This window comes from Microtus pennsylvanicus, chromosome 7, assembly GCF_037038515.1.
Source record: "Microtus pennsylvanicus isolate mMicPen1 chromosome 7, mMicPen1.hap1, whole genome shotgun sequence".
Classification (NCBI taxonomy): Eukaryota; Metazoa; Chordata; class Mammalia; order Rodentia; family Cricetidae; genus Microtus; species Microtus pennsylvanicus.
Window position 1 is genome coordinate 6,724,378 of NC_134585.1, and position 17,923 is coordinate 6,742,300.

The 17,923-nt window shown below is 47.5% G+C and overlaps 1 protein-coding gene across 1 annotated transcript in view; it reads right to left on the minus strand.

Annotated features, from left to right (window-relative positions):
- Positions 1 to 17,923, minus strand: part of Btbd9 (BTB domain containing 9) — a 374,573-nt gene that overhangs the window by 53,343 nt on the left and 303,307 nt on the right. The window contains exon 9 of the mRNA XM_075979759.1: positions 15,439 to 15,546. Within this exon, the coding sequence (XP_075835874.1) occupies positions 15,439 to 15,546 (108 nt within the window). The remainder of the gene's footprint in view (positions 1 to 15,438; positions 15,547 to 17,923) is intronic.

The window sequence follows — 17,923 nt, forward strand, 5'->3', positions numbered from 1 at the left end:
TGGACTAAGACCTCAAAGGCTCTTGAGCAGTTTCCACTGTCGCACGCGGGGTCGTCTCTGTTGTTTTACAGAGAAAGGGCTGACACGAGGATGACCTTTAAAATGTCTCCTGCTCTCTTCAGGATTTCTCCTGGTTTTGCAGCATGTGCCTCCTATGCAAATTATTCAGCAAACATGAGACTAAATGAAAGTTGGTTTGGCTGTGCATGTGATTATAAGGCAATGGAGGCTTCTGTGGAACAAGACAGCCTGTACTTCAGGGCGACAATGACAGTTTACAGTGAAAAATGGCCAGGACTTTACAGCATCATTTCCTCCCAATCTATCTTTCTCCCTTCCTCCCTTCCAGGATATAAACCTAAGAATATATAAGATTATTATCAAATTGTATGAAAAAGTACCCAAGGATAAGGTCAGGAAGAACTGGGTGGGGTCTTAGGAGGAACGGGGGAGGCAGAAACTTGAAGGTAGCTGGAGGAAATAAAGATGGCTGAGCTAAAGCAGACTACAAGGCTGGGAGGAGGGCAGGGCAGCAGTGAGGGGTAGGGAGCAGGTGGGATCTGAGCAATATGGAAATGGCATGTGAGGTCTAACCATACGCTTCAGTAGTCAACAGAACATTTGAAAACAGACAAGAGATGGTCATGAGGTGCCTGTCACTGGTACTTTAATAAAATGCTGATTGGTCAGTAGCCAGGCAGGAAGTAGAGGTGGGACAATGAGAACAGGAGAATTCAGGGAAGAGGAAAGACTCAGTCTGCAGTCATCACCCAGATGTAGAGGATGCAAATGAGAACGCCTCGCTGATTAAAGGTACCAAGCCACGTGGCTGATACAGACAAGAATTATGGGTTATTGTAAGATGTAAGAGGTAGTTAATAAGAAGCTTAGCTAATAGGCTAACCAGCTTATAATTAACGTAGACCTCTGTGTGTTTATTTGGGGCTGAACGACTGTGGGACCAGGCAGGACAGAAACTTTTGTCAACAAGGAGGAGAAAAAGGATACACTAGGTACAGTCTGTGACTATCTCCAGCAGACAGCTGAAGCTGCTCTACAGGGGACCAAGAAATTAAGAGCAGTAATGACTCAGAACCAGGGTTACAGACCCTTGAACAGCAAGAAACAAACAGGACAGAGGGATTCTACCAGGGCCCGGGAAAGAGGCATGGAGGTCTGCAGGCAGAAGCCATAGGAGAGAAACATGGAGGAAAGGATGTTATAGGAATAAACAAAAGGCCAACTGTGGAGAGCAAGCGAAGGAAAAGACACCAGGTAAACAGTACCCAAGACAGGGCAAGGAGACGGTGGGAGCAGTGTGAGGTTGAGGGGCCAATGGAAATGACGGGAGGGAGAGGTGACGCCAAGAGAATAAGACAGTTAAGGACACCAGAGTTGACTCTGTACACACTGGACTCCTGAAGTCACCCCTGCCACCCTCTTCTTCTTAAACCAGGAAGAAAACATTAGTCCCTTTACACTCTAGGACAGGCCTGAACAAGTTTTTTAATCAAAATGTGATCACCAAGAAAATTTCAGTGGGACTTAGAGACTGGGTCATGACTTCCAGGATATCATCAGGAAACGGAGGCAAATCACTCTAAAAAGGTGTGCTCTCCCTTCCTGTGCCTTTGCTGAGGGCAATGCATGGGTCTCTCCTTCCATGTTTCAGAGACCATGGCTAGAATATACATCTGTGACGAGCGTTACTGTGCTCAGCTTGCTCCAGGGTTGCGAGGCAGGCCCTACACTGAGCAGTGTCTATAGAAGACCAGGGTGACAGAGCATACCCAGCCAGTGCTGTGGCCTGATGCTCTGCTGCCACCAAAGGCCAGGACCTCAGAGCCAGGTCCACTCTGATAGTCAGATTCTCCTTGCAGGAAGAGGCACACAAATGTCTTGTGAGTGGTTTTGAGTCCCTCTATAGAGTTCAAGGTCAGTTTTCTCAAAAAACATTTTTTAACCTATTACTTTGAAAATTCAGAGAAACCACTGGAACCTATTAACTTGACAAAGTTGGGCTTTTCAATCCAATCCATTTCTGAAGTGGAAGGGGCACAGCTGGCACACATTCTAAAAGCACTCGGCCTTCCATAAAGAACATTCCTTTCCCAACAGTAGCTAAAGAAAGAAGTAATGGACTCCCAGCCTGTAACCAACCTCTAGTGACACACTTACTGGGGATCCAAGTCATAAACTGAGGGACAATGAACAGATGTGGAGAGCAGAGAATACTGAACCTCTGGCAGCAATGAAATAAAATCTGGGGAATGGGCTGTCACCAAATCAAAGACAGCAGATGGACAAGGGAAGAGAAGTTGGGAAGATGTACCCAAATCTACAAAACAACCCATCAAGACTACTCTTACCCTCTCGCACAAGCTCAGCGTGTGTCAGCATCTGAACTGGGACGCACAGACTTTCTGATGAAACTGAGTGACAGCTAAAGGGTGTCCAGAGAGGACTACAGCTAGTATGTGCACCCTGGAGACAGTGATGGTGCTTACACACCTAGTGAGGGCACCCTGGAGACAGTGATGGTGCTTACACACCTAGTGCGGGCACCCTGGAGACAGTGATGGTGCTTACACACCTAGTGTGAGCACCCTGGAGACAGTGATGGTGCTTACACACCTAGTGTGAGCACCCTGGAGACAGTGATGGTGCTTACACACATAGTGCGGGCACCCTGGAGACAGTGATGGTGCTTACACACCTAGTGAGGGCACCCTGGAGACAGTGATGGTGCTTACACACCTAGTGAGGGCACCCTGGAGACAGTGATGGTGCTTACACACCTAGTGCGGGCACCCTGGAGACAGTGATGGTGCTTACACACCTAGTGCGAGCACCCTGGAGACAGTGATGGTGCTTACACACCTAGTGCGAGCACCCTGGAGACAGTGATGGTGCTTACACACCTAGTGAGGGCACCCTGGAGACAGTGATGGTGCTTACACACACAGTGAGAGCACCCTGGAGACAGTGATGGTGCTTACACACCTAGTGCGGGCACCCTGGAGACAGTGATGGTGCTTACACACCTAGTGCGGGCACCCTGGAGACAGTGATGGTGCTTACACACCTAGTGAGGGCACCCTGGAGACAGTGATGGTGCTTACACACAGTGAGAGCACCCTGGAGACAGTGATGGTGCTTACACACCTAGTGCGGGCACCCTGGAGACAGTGATGGTGCTTACACACAGTGAGAGCACCCTGGAGACAGTGATGGTGCTTACACACCTAGTGAGGGCACCCTGGAGACAGTGATGGTGCTTACACACATAGTGAGAACACCCTGGAGACAGTGATGGTGCTTACACACATAGTGAGAACACCCTGGAGACAGTGATGGTGCTTACACACAGTGAGAGCACCCTGGAGACAGTGATGGTGCTTACACACCTAGTGAGGGCACCCTGGAGACAGTGATGGTGCTTACACACCTAGTGCGGGCACCCTGGAGACAGTGATGGTGCTTACACACACAGTGAGAGCACCCTGGAGACAGTGATGGTGCTTACACACCTAGTGTGAGCACCCTGGAGACAGTGATGGTGCTTACACACCTAGTGCGGGCACCCTGGAGACAGTGATGGTGCTTACACACATAGAGAGGGCACCCTGGAGACAGTGATGGTGCTTACACACCTAGTGAGGGCACCCTGGAGACAGTGATGGTGCTTACACACCTAGTGCGGGCACCCTGGAGACAGTGATGGTGCTTACACACCTAGTGAGGGCACCCTGGAGACAGTGATGGTGCTTACACACATAGTGAGAACACCCTGGAGACAGTGATGGTGCTTACACACCTAGTGAGGGCACCCTGGAGACAGTGATGGTGCTTACACACACAGTGAGAGCACCCTGGAGACAGTGATGGTGCTTACACACATAGTGAGAACACCCTGGAGACAGTGATGGTGCTTACACACCTAGTGAGGGCACCCTGGAGACAGTGATGGTGCTTACACACCTAGTGCGAGCACCCTGGAGACAGTGATGGTGCTTACACACAGTGAGAGCACCCTGGAGACAGTGATGGTGCTTACACACCTAGTGCGGGCACCCTGGAGACAGTGATGGTGCTTACACACCTAGTGCGGGCACCCTGGAGACAGTGATGGTGCTTACACACCTAGTGCGGGCACCCTGGAGACAGTGATGGTGCTTACACACCTAGAGAGGGCACCCTGGAGACAGTGATGGTGCTTACACACCTAGTGAGGGCACCCTGGAGACAGTGATGGTGCTTACACACCTAGTGCGGGCACCCTGGAGACAGTGATGGTGCTTACACACCTAGTGAGGGCACCCTGGAGACAGTGATGGTGCTTACACACATAGTGAGAACACCCTGGAGACAGTGATGGTGCTTACACACCTAGTGAGGGCACCCTGGAGACAGTGATGGTGCTTACACACATAGTGAGAACACCCTGGAGACAGTGATGGTGCTTACACACATAGTGAGAACACCCTGGAGACAGTGATGGTGCTTACACACATAGTGAGAACACCCTGGAGACAGTGATGGTGCTTACACACATAGTGAGAACACCCTGGAGACAGTGATGGTGCTTACACACACAGTGAGGGCACCCTGGAGACAGTGATGGTGCTTACACACAGTGAGAGCACCCTGGAGACAGTGATGGTGCTTACACACCTAGTGAGGGCACCCTGGAGACAGTGATGGTGCTTACACACCTAGTGAGGGCACCCTGGAGACAGTGATGGTGCTTACACACCTAGTGAGGGCACCCTGGAGACAGTGATGGTGCTTACACACCTAGTGCGGGCACCCTGGAGACAGTGATGGTGCTTACACACCTAGTGAGGGCACCCTGGAGACAGTGATGGTGCTTACACACCTAGTGCGGGCACCCTGGAGACAGTGATGGTGCTTACACACCTAGTGAGGGCACCCTGGAGACAGTGATGGTGCTTACACACCTAGTGCGGGCACCCTGGAGACAGTGATGGTGCTTACACACCTAGTGAGGGCACCCTGGAGACAGTGATGGTGCTTACACACATAGGGACTCGGTCCAGGAAACATGAGCCCTCTGTGAGCGAGGTCATGGCTAGACTCCAAGGGGTGAAAGAGTGAGGAGAGAATCCAGACCTCTGCTCTCTGGAGCTTGTCTAGTGGAGAACAACAGTAAATGAATGCTATGAGACCGCTCCTCTCAGTTGTCTGATGGTGGGGAGCCAGATTTTTCTTGAAACGGAGAGTCTTGCCTATGTAATGGCGATGAACTAGTCAGAAGGCAGCAGTGTGGGCTCCATGGGCTCCAACAACAAGTACAAGGGGTCTGAGCTAGGACTTGAGCACACTGTGTGCCAGGAACTGAAGGGAAGCTAGAGATGGAGGCTGGAGGGGCAGGGGACAGCCAACAGAGGGATCCCAGCCGTGGGGGAACTGTACTTCTGGTTCAGAGAACAAAGGCTCCACAGAGGGAGCTGATCCTGCTCCTCACACTGTGTGGAAGCAAACTGAGAGGCCCGTTAGTCAACTGGAGAAATGATGGCAGCTGGACTAATGTGATGACCTCTATTCAGTTTTTCCTTTTGAAATATAGTATTTATTTGAAAGCTATCCCACGACAAAAAAGTCCATCCGATCATGCGTACTTTGAGTGTGCGCACACAACTCAGGAAGAAAGAGGCATTAAGGTATGGGTAATTTTTTTTTAACTAAGATGCATGAGGAAGGTTTTATCCTCACAGAATAATGGAGCTCTGTGGTTAAGAAGGAAGACAAGAATGAGAGCGAGGATTCTCAGCTGCTACCCAAGACCATTTCCTTCAGCTGTCGAGGGTTCTCATCCTCAGCCCACAGATGCTCTCAAGTTAGTGCTCAGGCGACTCCCAGCACAGCCCACAGCTGTTCCCATATGTCTTCCACCGTATGGGTAAAGTGTTACACAAAAACTTTATGTAAAAAGTCCTCTTTAAAAGCACAGGTACGCCAACTAATTGCCTGTTGATGTTTCGGGCGCTAAAACATTCATCTCCTTGAGGCCTTTCTTCGCTCAGAAGCAGCAGTGTGGCTCAAAAGCGCCTCTGAGTCTGATGTGGCTCTGAAACTCAGGGGTCTGCCCCGTTAAGACTAGGTCTGTGTGTTCTATCTGAATTCTGCTGGAGACGGGGAGGGAGGGGTGGGGTAGGGTGGTATATTCCTCTTACAAGGATGTGTTTCTTTATTGTTGAAATTTTTAAAGTCTTGACAAAAATTAACAACAGAATTTGCCCTTTAAAAAATAAGGGAAAGAACATGACTGGCTTTTTCATTATTGTCAAAGTGTGAAAAAAACCCAGAATTAAATATGAAGAGAGAAAAATAAACTCTTCATCCAGCTGTTTGAAAGTGACAATTACACAACCAGCACCCATTAATTGGCTCACGCGTACAGAAGGAAGAAGTAAACATGCTCACTAGTGCAAACCTGCAGGGACGAGAGGAGGGAGGAACCTGGATTTGCAGCGGAGTCTCAGGCACAGCCTTTCCCGAAAACTGAGCCTGCCACTGACTGGGACTTCTCCCCAGCAGCAGCAATGGTGAAGATATTACCCTCATCAAATCCCACTTGCTGCAGCTAACAACATGGCTCAGTGGTAGACAGCATGTTTGGCTCTTGTGGAGAACCTGGGTTCAATTCCTAGCACCCACAGAGTGGCTCACAACCTCCAGTAGTTCTAGTTCCAAGGATCTGATCTCTGTGGGAGTGGAGCACGTACGTGGTGTACATGCAGGCAAGACATTCAAACAAATAAAATCAAAGAAAAAAAGACTTGCCTTTTGGCATGTTTGTGACAATGAGCATGGCTAGCCATGACTTCCTAGAACTAACTCAAGGCTTTTGTTCTCTTGAATTCTGGCTAAGAGATAAAATAGGTGGGAAAATTGCTTTCTTAGCTTTGTCACCACCAATGGGAAGGAGAGACGGAGAAAAGCTAAGGGCAAAGCAAGTCACTAGGTTTAAATGAGCTGTTTTTCCTCCTCACCACACTCTCGAGGAGGCTCTGTGCCTGAAACTCTCCACCCTAAAATGTCCTCTTGCCCTCAGCCAGGGAAGGGCTTGCTCTTTCTCAGATTCCCAGTGAGTAAACAGCAGTTAGAGAAACAGCCCAGGGCAGACAGACATGTGCTTCCTGGGGTCTGAGTGCCTGACATGCAGCTAGGGCACAGAGCTCCTCAGATGGGGATGTCACCGTGTGGAGAGCAGGAGCAGGCCAGGGGAGCCCCAGGCAGGTCTTCCCGGGGATGTCATGGAGTAGATTTCATAGCCGAGTGCTGTAGAAACGGTAGCCTTAAGCAAGCCTCAGTTGGGAGGCTGGCAGGCCCTCCGAGAGGGCTGGGAGGAGGGTGCTGCTTGGGCCCTTGGTGTCAAGTACCCACGGAGCTCCACACAACACTCACTGCCTTGACTTCGCGCTGACAGGAAAGACACAGGTGGCTTTGCCAGCCAGCCGAGGCTATGCAAATGCAGGCAAGGGCACACAGCTACGGAGTATTATGTCTGCAGTGTGGAAAAAGCTTCCTCAAATGGAGCTTTTTCTAAAAATATTTTTCCATGAAATATGTGAAAATTGGCTAGGTAACAAGGAGGGCACAAGGAAGGGACTCAGATCTCCCTAAGAACGGGGAAATAGAAGAGATTTCGTGGGTGGACTAGAGGTGGATGGGGAATCAGGTTGGGGGGTGGTCAGGGAGAGTACTGAAAGAGATGACTGGAAAGGGGGCGAATTTCGGGGTGAGGTAGTGCAAGGATGACCCCAGCTAAGACTCCTAGCAACAGTGGCTATATAGCCTGGACAGGCCGTCTCCTGTGGCTGTAAGACACGGTGCATGTGACCCTGGCAGGTTCCACTGCGGGCGGGGAAACAGAACATGCCATGCAAAGAGAGCTTGGAGAGTACGGAGTTTTATTTAGGAAGAGAGCATTGGGAGGATGGTGGGGAGGAAGGGAGAGATATAGACAGACAGAGAGACACAGAGAGAGGAGAGAGCTATCTCTTCAAAACAGCAGGGAGAGAGAAAAGAGGGGGCCTAGACAGGAGCTGGCCTCAAGAGAGATTGGGAGTGGGTGGAGCTTATCTCTTAAAGGGACAGAGGACTGTCTGGATTCATCCTGACAGGTGACAGGGAAGGTCAGCATAATCCTAACAATGACCAGAGGAGACTTCCAGGGGAGGGGCTGGGACACCAACCCAGCCACATAACCTTTGATCTATACTCTATCTTGCCTATGGATGTGCTGGGGTAAAGGTGGCACAGAGATTTTGGGAGTTGGCCATGGTCCAGCCTGAGACCCATGACATAAGAGGAAGCCCTGACACTGCCTGGAGCACTAGGACCCAGAGGCTGGATAGCCTAGAGACCTAGGAGAGAACCAAACAGAACTGGGGGGGGGGGGGGATGGATGGATGGATGGATGTAAACATAACGATGCCTAAAAATATTCTGCTATACTCATAGATTGGTGCCTACCCCACTGTAATCAGAGAGGCTTGATACCCAGTAACTGATGGAAACAGATGCAGACCCTCAGCCAATCACTAGGCTGAGCTTGGGGAATCTTGCTGAAGAGAGAGAGGAAGGACTGTACAAGACAGACGGGTCAAGGACATCACAAGAAAACCCACAAAACCAACCAACCTGGGCTCATTGCAGCTCACAGAGACTGAACTCACAGCCAGGGAGCCTGCATGGGACCAACCTAGGCCCTCTACATATATCTGGCCCACTTGAGAGACTCCTAACATGGGCTGTTACTAATTCTTTGGCTGGCTTTTGGGAACCTACTCTTCATACTGGGCTGTCTTGTCCAGCCTTAATACAAGGGGAGGTACTTGTAGTCCTACCACAACCTGATATGCCATATTTTGTGGACATCCAAGGGAGGCCTGCCCTTTTCTGAACAGGAAGGGAGGAGTGGTGGATTGGGGGGTGGGGGTGGGAAGAGAGGAGGGACAAGTTAGGCAAAGAAAAACACAGAAAGCAATTCAAGGCACTGGACTACCAATGGCTGACCCTAAGGGAGTCAGGCAAGGTCACTTGGGAGACTTAAGTTATAAGACGACACACACTACATACATTTTTGCTTTTTTCTATGTCTCAAAGCCTCTAATGTGGCTTCAAAGTACAAAGAGAAAGCAGGCATGATGACTCACATCTGTTGTACTAGCGCACTCAAGAGGCAGGAGTATTATCACAGATTTGAGGGCAGCCTGGTCTACCTGCCTAGTGAGAGCCCACATTAAACAAACAAGGGCAGGGAGATGTCTCAGCAGGTAAAGGATCTGCTGGCAAGCCTGAGGACCTGATTGGATCTCCCAGACCTGCATGGTGGACTCCTTCCTGTAAGTTGCCCTCTGACCTTCACATGCATGCATAACCCCAAAATAATTGTAACTAAAAGTCAAAAAACAGAAGAACAAGCAAAAGCAGCAACCAAGGGAATGCATTAACAGAGGTGATGCAACCTGGAAGAGGAGATGCTGCCAAATGGAAGACTGCAGGGAATTTTCACAGAATGGCAGTGACATACTCTTCTGCCATGCACTGTGAACTAGACAGACTTCCGAAAGAAAGCCACCTGTGCAGGATGGACGGCCAGCTTAGCCAAAGCACTGTGAGTCCTCAGCACCTCAAGGATGAAGAGACACTCTACAGGGGAAGATAAGATTTGACAAGAAACAAGAATTGGGTCAGCAGCAGATCCTGCTTCAGCAGCATTTGAAGCTAAGTGGCAGGAAGTCCAAGGTTCTGAAAGGCTAAATCTTTCTTTGTAAGATTTATTTATTTACTATGTATACAGTGTTCTGTCTAGGCAACAGAACTCAATACAGATGGTTGTGAGCCACCATGTGGTTGCTGAGAATTAAACTCAGGACCTCTGGAAGAGCAGACAGAGCTTTTAGCCTCTGAGCCACCTCTGCAGCCCCTGAAAAGCAGAAGTTTATAACAGAAAGGAAACTCCTGGAGGAATCCAATCCCATGTCAAACTGTGTAAAAATTCTTATTTTTACACATGCAGACATGTAAAAATTCTTATTCTCTGAATTTGACATACCTTTTCTGAAAAAAAGTTAATCTACAAGGTTTACTTTATACAATGTCTATCAAAGATCTTTGTAGGGTCCAGTCAAGACAATCTCAATAGAGGTCTGAGTCTCAACAGTTTACCCTGAGGCAATATCTGGTTCCATAAAGACCACAAACTGAGACCACCCAGGCACCACCCAGGAACAGACCATCCATAGGAAATTCCTAACGTTCCAACCTCGTAGATAGGACCACCTGCCAGCACACACCCTGCTAATGTAATTTTTTTCTGGTTTTTGACTTTAAATAATGCCCTCTAGAAGGGTGGGGCACCCCCTCTTGCCCGCTGTTGTGCTAGTTGCTTTGACGAGGTCCCTGCAGGCTTGTATTGTACACACAATAAACCTTGCTTTTCCATTTCAGTGAGTTGGTCTCCCTAGTGGTCTTTTGGGGTCCTCATGGACTGGGCATAACAATCTTAATTAAGTGTTCAGACTCAAAAGACCAAACAAGTATACCAGGCTCCAGGGTAACCTATGAGAGAGAATGGAAAAGCAACCAACCACTAGGACAGCACTGGGTGTTTCTTCCTTGTAGCAGTGCACACAACTGTGTGTCCTGCACGTGATACGTAGTGACTGTTACTCAGTAACAGGCAGGTGGACACCCTGAGTGGTAAACCTCACACTCCAAATACAAAGCAATTTCCCTGGCCACAGCCATGAGCTCTGTCCCAGAGTAATAGGGCATGTCCAGCTACAAAGTCATTGCTCCTAGGAGTCCCAGCTGAAGCTTCTAACTGCATACCTAGAGCCTCCTAGGCCAGAGGCTATTTATGGGCCAGGGATAATTTTTTTTTATCATAAGCAATGCCGCTTAACAGCATAGCTAATATTCCACTTCTGTGAGGTTTGGGGACAATGGATCAAGAAAGGGAGGGAACCGGGTCCAAGGTCAATATCTTGACTCACAGAGAAAGGATTTTGTTAACCCTTCATCATGCTCTACAAAAAAAAAAAAAGGAAAGAAAAGAAAAGGAAGGAGTGAAAGAAAAAGAAGGAAGGAAGAAATAGAGGGAAGGAAAAAAGGGAGGAAAGAAGAAAAAAGAACAAATGGAAGGAAGAAAATAAAGAAGAAAAGCCAACTTAGATGGGAAAGAAAAGAAATCTTAAGTCACAGCTCTGAGTAGGTTAGGAAGCATTTGCGCAGAGTTAGCCAATGAGTGAACAGCAAGCTTCAGAAGCTTTGGTAATAGCAAAACTATCCGATTAGGAACCTTGGGCAACAAGAAGCTGGTTAACAGGCAACTCCTTAGCAGTGGAACCATTCTGAGCACTCCCAGAAAGCCCCATCCATCTGTTTGGAACCCGACACACAGCTCTTCTCAGGAGGCCATGAGCTGAGAGGTGCAATGCGGGGTTTCCCACATTGAGCAGGGACTAGATACTGAGTGGACACTGTTTCTATCACCAGAACATCATGACGACTTCTCAGGGGTTTCCATTTCAGGGTCTTTGTGGCCACACAGAAAGTTATCTTCAAGTTATAGCAAAAAAGCATCACAAACCTTTACAATATTAATGCGGTCAAACAGCTGATAGGAGGAGGAAAAAGAAAAGAAAGACAAAAATGAGAAGTAGGAAAGTCAGAGTAAAACACAGGGTATCCATTTATCCGTTAACATAGTGGGAAGTCAAGAGGTTCTGTCCTTAAAGGTCGGACCAGAAAGTACAAGTCAGGTATATTGTTTATTTTTAAAAAGCTACATTAAAGTAGAACTAAAAAGAAAACATAACCCGGACGTGAGTAGGAAGTTAATAAAGCTGGCAAATGAATAAAGAATAAGATGCTGCTGACAGTATGGAAGTCGGCAGGAAACAAAAACAAAAACCCTACAGCAAGTCAAAGGCGCTACCTCTGAGGAGTGGGCAGGAAGATGCAAAGGTCACGTTTTGCTCTCCACTTACATCTCCCTGTTGTTTAATGTCCTACGTGCTGCTTGCATTTCTTAGAAAAGGTTAGGGTTCAGCAATCTAGAGGAGAGTGGAGGAAGAGAACCACAATTCGAATGTAAGGTCTGAGGGCTCACGGTTAGAACATGAGAAGAACAAGAGGTACAGACAAGTTTTTTCAAAACTATCAATACTAAAGCATGATTATTTACCATAGGAAGGATCCTTCATCTTGAAAGCAAGCAAGAGCAGGGCCAAGCATATAAGGGCTAAGGTCTCTGTGTACCCGACCACCCTACACATGCTACCTCTCAGTAAGAACAAGCGACAGCTCTAGAAGCTAAAAGAACCTTCTCTTTTAACAGAGAAGCACATAAGTAAAGAGAACTGTTTGCACATCTTCTTAAGGACTACATTAAAGGTAGGGGTGAGACTACATCTACAAATATAAAACCATAACCACAGGTTCCACTGATTCTAATGGAGGCAATTGAATCTTGCCTTCCTTTCCCTTCTCTTTTGTTCTGATGAATCATCCACAGCTTATTAATATGTGAAATGCTACTGGAAAACCTGAGTGCTACCATCGAAGTGGAAATCTTGTCAATTATTTAAGTTCATCAATTAATGGCAACAAACCAATAAGATGTTGATGGCCATGCAAAGGCATTGAGAAAGTCTGTACACAGAGGCATTTCTCAGTCACAAAACCCCAGTGAGCTCAATACAAACCACGAGGACAGGCATCTGTGTAGAATTGACTGTGCTCTTGTTGAAGGCTTATGGAGCTCCCTGGATGGAGGTTTACAAAGAGAAGTACAAATGACAGAGGGGACTGTCAATAATGCCAAAGATGGGGAGCTGTGCTCAACAGCTGGCTCTGAAGAGAGGATGCAGTAGGCGGCTCATGGGGTCTAGAGGCATGCCATTGTTTGTAAAGGGTTCCAGCAGCTTGGAACCAAGATACTGCCCCCCCCCCCGCGCCTTTTCATGCTTCTCCTCCCATGGTGGTTTAGTGTTCTTCATTAATACCTGGGTACTGTAAGCAGGGCTAAGTGGCAAAGAGTCCTGGATTAAAATTTGACCTCTGCTCCTTGGGAAAGATGCTTCTTCTCTCCAAACAATTCTTTTATAAAAATGAGGACACTATCCCACTAAGCACCCCGTATTCAGACAATGAGATACAATACATGAAAGTACTGGAAATACTAGTTAGCAAATAATGGTTTATTTTCCTGCATCGTGGCCAAGGTGCTCACAAGATTCATGCTCCCTAAGAAGTGGGGTCCAGGCACACTAGAGCAGAAAAGCTGTTTTTGTCCCCAGTGGTGTGTGAATAGCAGGAATGCACATGTGCAAGCCAGGGCTTCTGAGAACCAGCTATAACTTCTCCTTCTGCTTCCATGACCTGTATCTGCTACATGCAGAAGACCCTGCTGAGCCTCCAAACAATGACAAACCCACAAGCAGAGGCCATGGAACAAGCAGGAACACTCAAGTAAACCGTTAATCACACTGTTACATGAAGCTGGTTAAAGACTTATTTGTTACAGCCATTTGAGTGTGAACTTCACCATAAAACACTCCGTGTGGTAACTATTCTAATAGTAGTACTGATGGTGTGAACCCTGAAGCTGACATACTGTCATCAACGGCATGAAGAAATCATGGACCAGGGGCATAGCGCAGTAAGAGCAACTACCTAGCAGAATTCTGGCAAGCAACCAACCAATCAACCAAAGAGACAGACATTAGAAAAGAAATTATAGCCAAATAAGTGCACAAAAAGACACTCAGGAGCATCAGCCACGAGAACTGCAAACCGAAGCCTCAAGGGGGCCTGCTTCACTGCCCTGGGATTGACTGCGGCTCACAGATGACAAGGCTAGCAAGAATGAGAAACTGATCCCTCACATGCTGCTGACGGCCATGCAAAATGTCTCAGCGGTTCTTCAAAAAGTTAAATCCAGTCACTCTGACAGGAGTGCTGCTGACGGCGAACAGAGTCCAACATTGTCATCAAGTCATACTCATGCCACTAGGAAAGACCATGCAGCAATTTTACTCCTAGGTATACACCCAAGACCACTTAAACATTATGTTCACACGCTCTCCTCTACCGGAATATGTAAAGCAGCCTATTCATTAAAGCTAAAGAGAAAAGAACAATTCAAATGTCTGTCAGGATGAACAACTAAAGAAAATAAGGTCACACACTAGAATATTATTCACCCAGACAAAAGAAAATCTTCATATCTGATACAGTTCATCTTCAGGATGAACAGAACACGCCAAGGAGAAGAAACTGAGGATAAAAGGTCATACGGCATATGATTCCACTTACAGAGGTCTCCCATATTTTGCAAATCCAGAGACAGAAAGCAATTACTAGATGCTGGGGCAGTTGGAGGAACATAGGTTTATGGGGGGGATAATAAAGCTGCTGCAGAACATCAGCTAGTGATGGCTGCACAATTCTGTGAGTGTCCTGAAAACCACTCCATTGCACACTTTGAGCTTAGAGCTTAGACATAAAATGTCCCGCAAAGGCCCACGTGTAAAGATTTGTTTGGTCACCAGCCTGTGGTGGTACTGGGAGGTGATGGCAGGACCTAGTGAAAGAAAGTGAGGTAACCAGAGGTGATCTCGAAGGTGACACAGGGGTCCCTGCGCCTCTTTCCCTCCAGCTCCAGAGGCCACTTGGAAAGCTTATGATCACGGACAGGAACCTCTGAAACACAAGCTATTAAACCTTCCTTCTGAGTAACCTGTTTCTCAGCGCTGTGTCATGGGGACAGAAATCTGACTAATATAGGATTGTAATTTGATTTTTAAAGATGAAGTCTCAGCTTTGTTGTGCTCTGTCTCCCAGAAGAAACTCTCCCCTAAGAAGGCACCAAGCTCTCTTCATGTATCATGGCTAAAGATGGCCAGAATCCACAGAATTCCTCTTTCTAGGTGTTCCCACAGCCAGATAAGCTCAGTATAGACCCAATGCCAAAGGCCTGTGAAGAGCCTAAGGCTCATGGCTTGCCCTGCTTAGTTTAGGTACTGGATGAGGTAAGATTTGGTATGAGGACCAGCACAAGTTAAGGAGTAAGACAGAGTCCACAGTAACCAGTGAAGTCAAATTCCATTAGGAAGTAAAAACCCCCTAAAACGGCAGTGTGGGGCTTGGAGGTCGAGGGGAGAACCGCACAGGAAACTCTTACTTTCCCTGCATGGACATGTCAGTCATTTCCAAGTTCAGTTCACAAGTAAAGCTTATTTAGGCACGGCAAGTAAATCTCATTTAAATTCTTAACAGTCAAAGCAGAAACAAAGGATCATGGGACTGCACCGCACCTCCCTGGTGGCTGCATCATTCTTCTCAGAAGCCTCTGAGCTCCCAGAGGGCTGCCCCCGCAATCGAGAGGATGCTACTTACTTGCAGGACACTTTTGTTCTGTCAGCCACCATGGTCCACTGCTGCTGATTGGTGGAAACCTCAACGTAATAACTGTAGCTTCGATCGTCACAATCCCAGAGTAATAACCTGAACAAAGAAAAAGACATTACATTGTGTTTGCATCCTAACTGTCATGGGGCCTTGTGTCATCCCTCCCTATCCGCTGTGCCCCATCCTGCATCCAGGCTGAAGACAGAAGTGAATCTCAATGCACACATGAAGAGAAAGGCTGGGGTCAGGCTGTGGGCCAGCTCTTTGGAAGTCTGCTTCCCTAACCACCCAATCCCAGGGGACCTCTGTCCCCATGGCAGCGAGGTTCAGACTGACTTAGCAGGGAGAACATTCCCGTCATTCTTTCAGGCTCTCCAGCTTTCATGTGCAGCATCGGAGCTAGCTGAGGATAACACCCCAGAACCACTGCTCAGGGAACGGAGCTAGCTGAGGATAACACCCCAGAACCACTGCTCAGGGAACGGAGCTAGCTGAGGATAACACCCCAGAACCACTGCTCAGGGAATGAGTGCTTTCCCGCGGTGCTAACAAGCACTCACTTTTACCACATTTCCGTGTGACCCTGGTAAAATTTCCTGATGTGGGAATACAGCTACCCCTTATCATCTATAAGCGACTAGTCCTAACACCCACCCCCAAAAGTCTGTGGCTACTCAAGTCCTTCAGTAACACGACATCTTACATATATATTTTATATATATAAAATCTATGCAGTCATCCATTCTCACATACCCCTGACATAGGTGAACACAAATTCATAAATGTAGATAGACATACACAAGTATAAAGATGAGTCTGTGTGTGGGCATCCTCCACAGACAAGGTCTTGTGGGTGTAGGTTAGGCCAGTGAGCCCACGATTCCCTGCTTAGCGTCTCCAGTGCTGTGATCAGAGGGCTGTTAACAGCCCACCTGGCCTACATAATTCACATCATCCTCGAGTTACCTACAATACCCAATACAAAGCAATATGCGATGTAAATAGCTTTCCTTTGTATTTTTTTTAAAGGAACTGACAAGAAAAAAAATCTGTGCTCTTTTATGCAAACAAAAAAATCTTAATCAATATTCTATGAGGACCCCAAGCGTGAGAGAGCCAAATGCACCAGAAAACATACTCAGTATCTAGGAACTTACTCTCTCGGTTCTGCTCTGAGCCCTCTTTCTGCTCAGCTAAGAACTCCAATGGACTAGGAGTCCACTTTCATCAAGTTTAGTCAGAATGCACTTACCTAGGTTTCAGAATAACTGTTACTTTTAAGGAAGGTACTGATTGAGAAATGGGATGAGGGCACCTTCTAGAAGGCCAAAGATGTGCTAGTTTGCTCCCAGTGGCAGCTACATGGCTGCAGGAGCATGTGAATATTCATCAGGCTATGCACGAACGATGGATGTGTGAGCCACACATTTCACATGTGCGGTTCTTCAGTTAAAAACAGAATCCGAGTCTTTCTATATGGGATCTGTATTTGGCTTCTGATTTCTACTATCTCAGCCGTTTTTGTCTAAACAAAGCAGATGCACTATCACACTGTTCATCAGGAAGTTGGATGCATGTGCTTCCAGTCAGCTACAACAGTGAGCACCCTGAAGGCAGTACCCATGTCTAAATAGTTTCTCGATACCCAGAGCTTGGAACAGCATGTCACTTGGAGCCAGTGCTCAGGGACGTCAGCTGGGCAAACACAGCAGTAACAATGATAATCATGAGAGCCAACATTTCTTTAATGCTTATGTGGATCAGACCCATGTCAAGCGCTCTGCACAGTCTGCTCTATTATCTCCACCTGAATATCTATCCTCTTAGCAAGCATGATTGCACTCCTCACATTATATGGATGGTAGAAGTGAGCCTTGCTGCTCTAAGTGCCTTATCTAAGCTCATTGTCCGCATGTGCGTGATGCAGGATTTCAACCTGGCATCCTGATCAAAACCCAGGTCTGTAATCCCTAGCAAGTACTGCTGTTATTCCCACTTTATGCATCTGGATCATTTTCTACTCTAACCTATCACTCCATAACTGCCATTCCTGGTGTCTTCTCTAATCCTGTGATTACAGCCATTGAAAACCCTTGCACGAGTTCTGTCTCACATATAAGGTTACTGTAGAGAATTACTGCTCCTGTGATTGTCTCTGGATATTAGGCGGGGGCTAGGCAACTCTTCTATCACTAAGCTATGGTCACAGCCCTCTTACTCTGCCTTTGAGGCGGGGTCTAAGTTGCCAAGGCTGACCTTGAGCCCCTGGGATGACAGGCCTGTGCCCAGGGCCCAGCTCCTTTCCCTTCAGCTCTTTGTTTCGGACACAGCCATTCACTATTACAGATGAGGGAGCCTCAAGTTAACTCTTCTCCTCACCTCACAGCTTGCAACAGGTTTCTTGCAAGACAACCCTCACTAGGACGCTTGGGATGTTTTGTTTTTGTTTCTGGAGATAGGGTTTCTCTGCGTT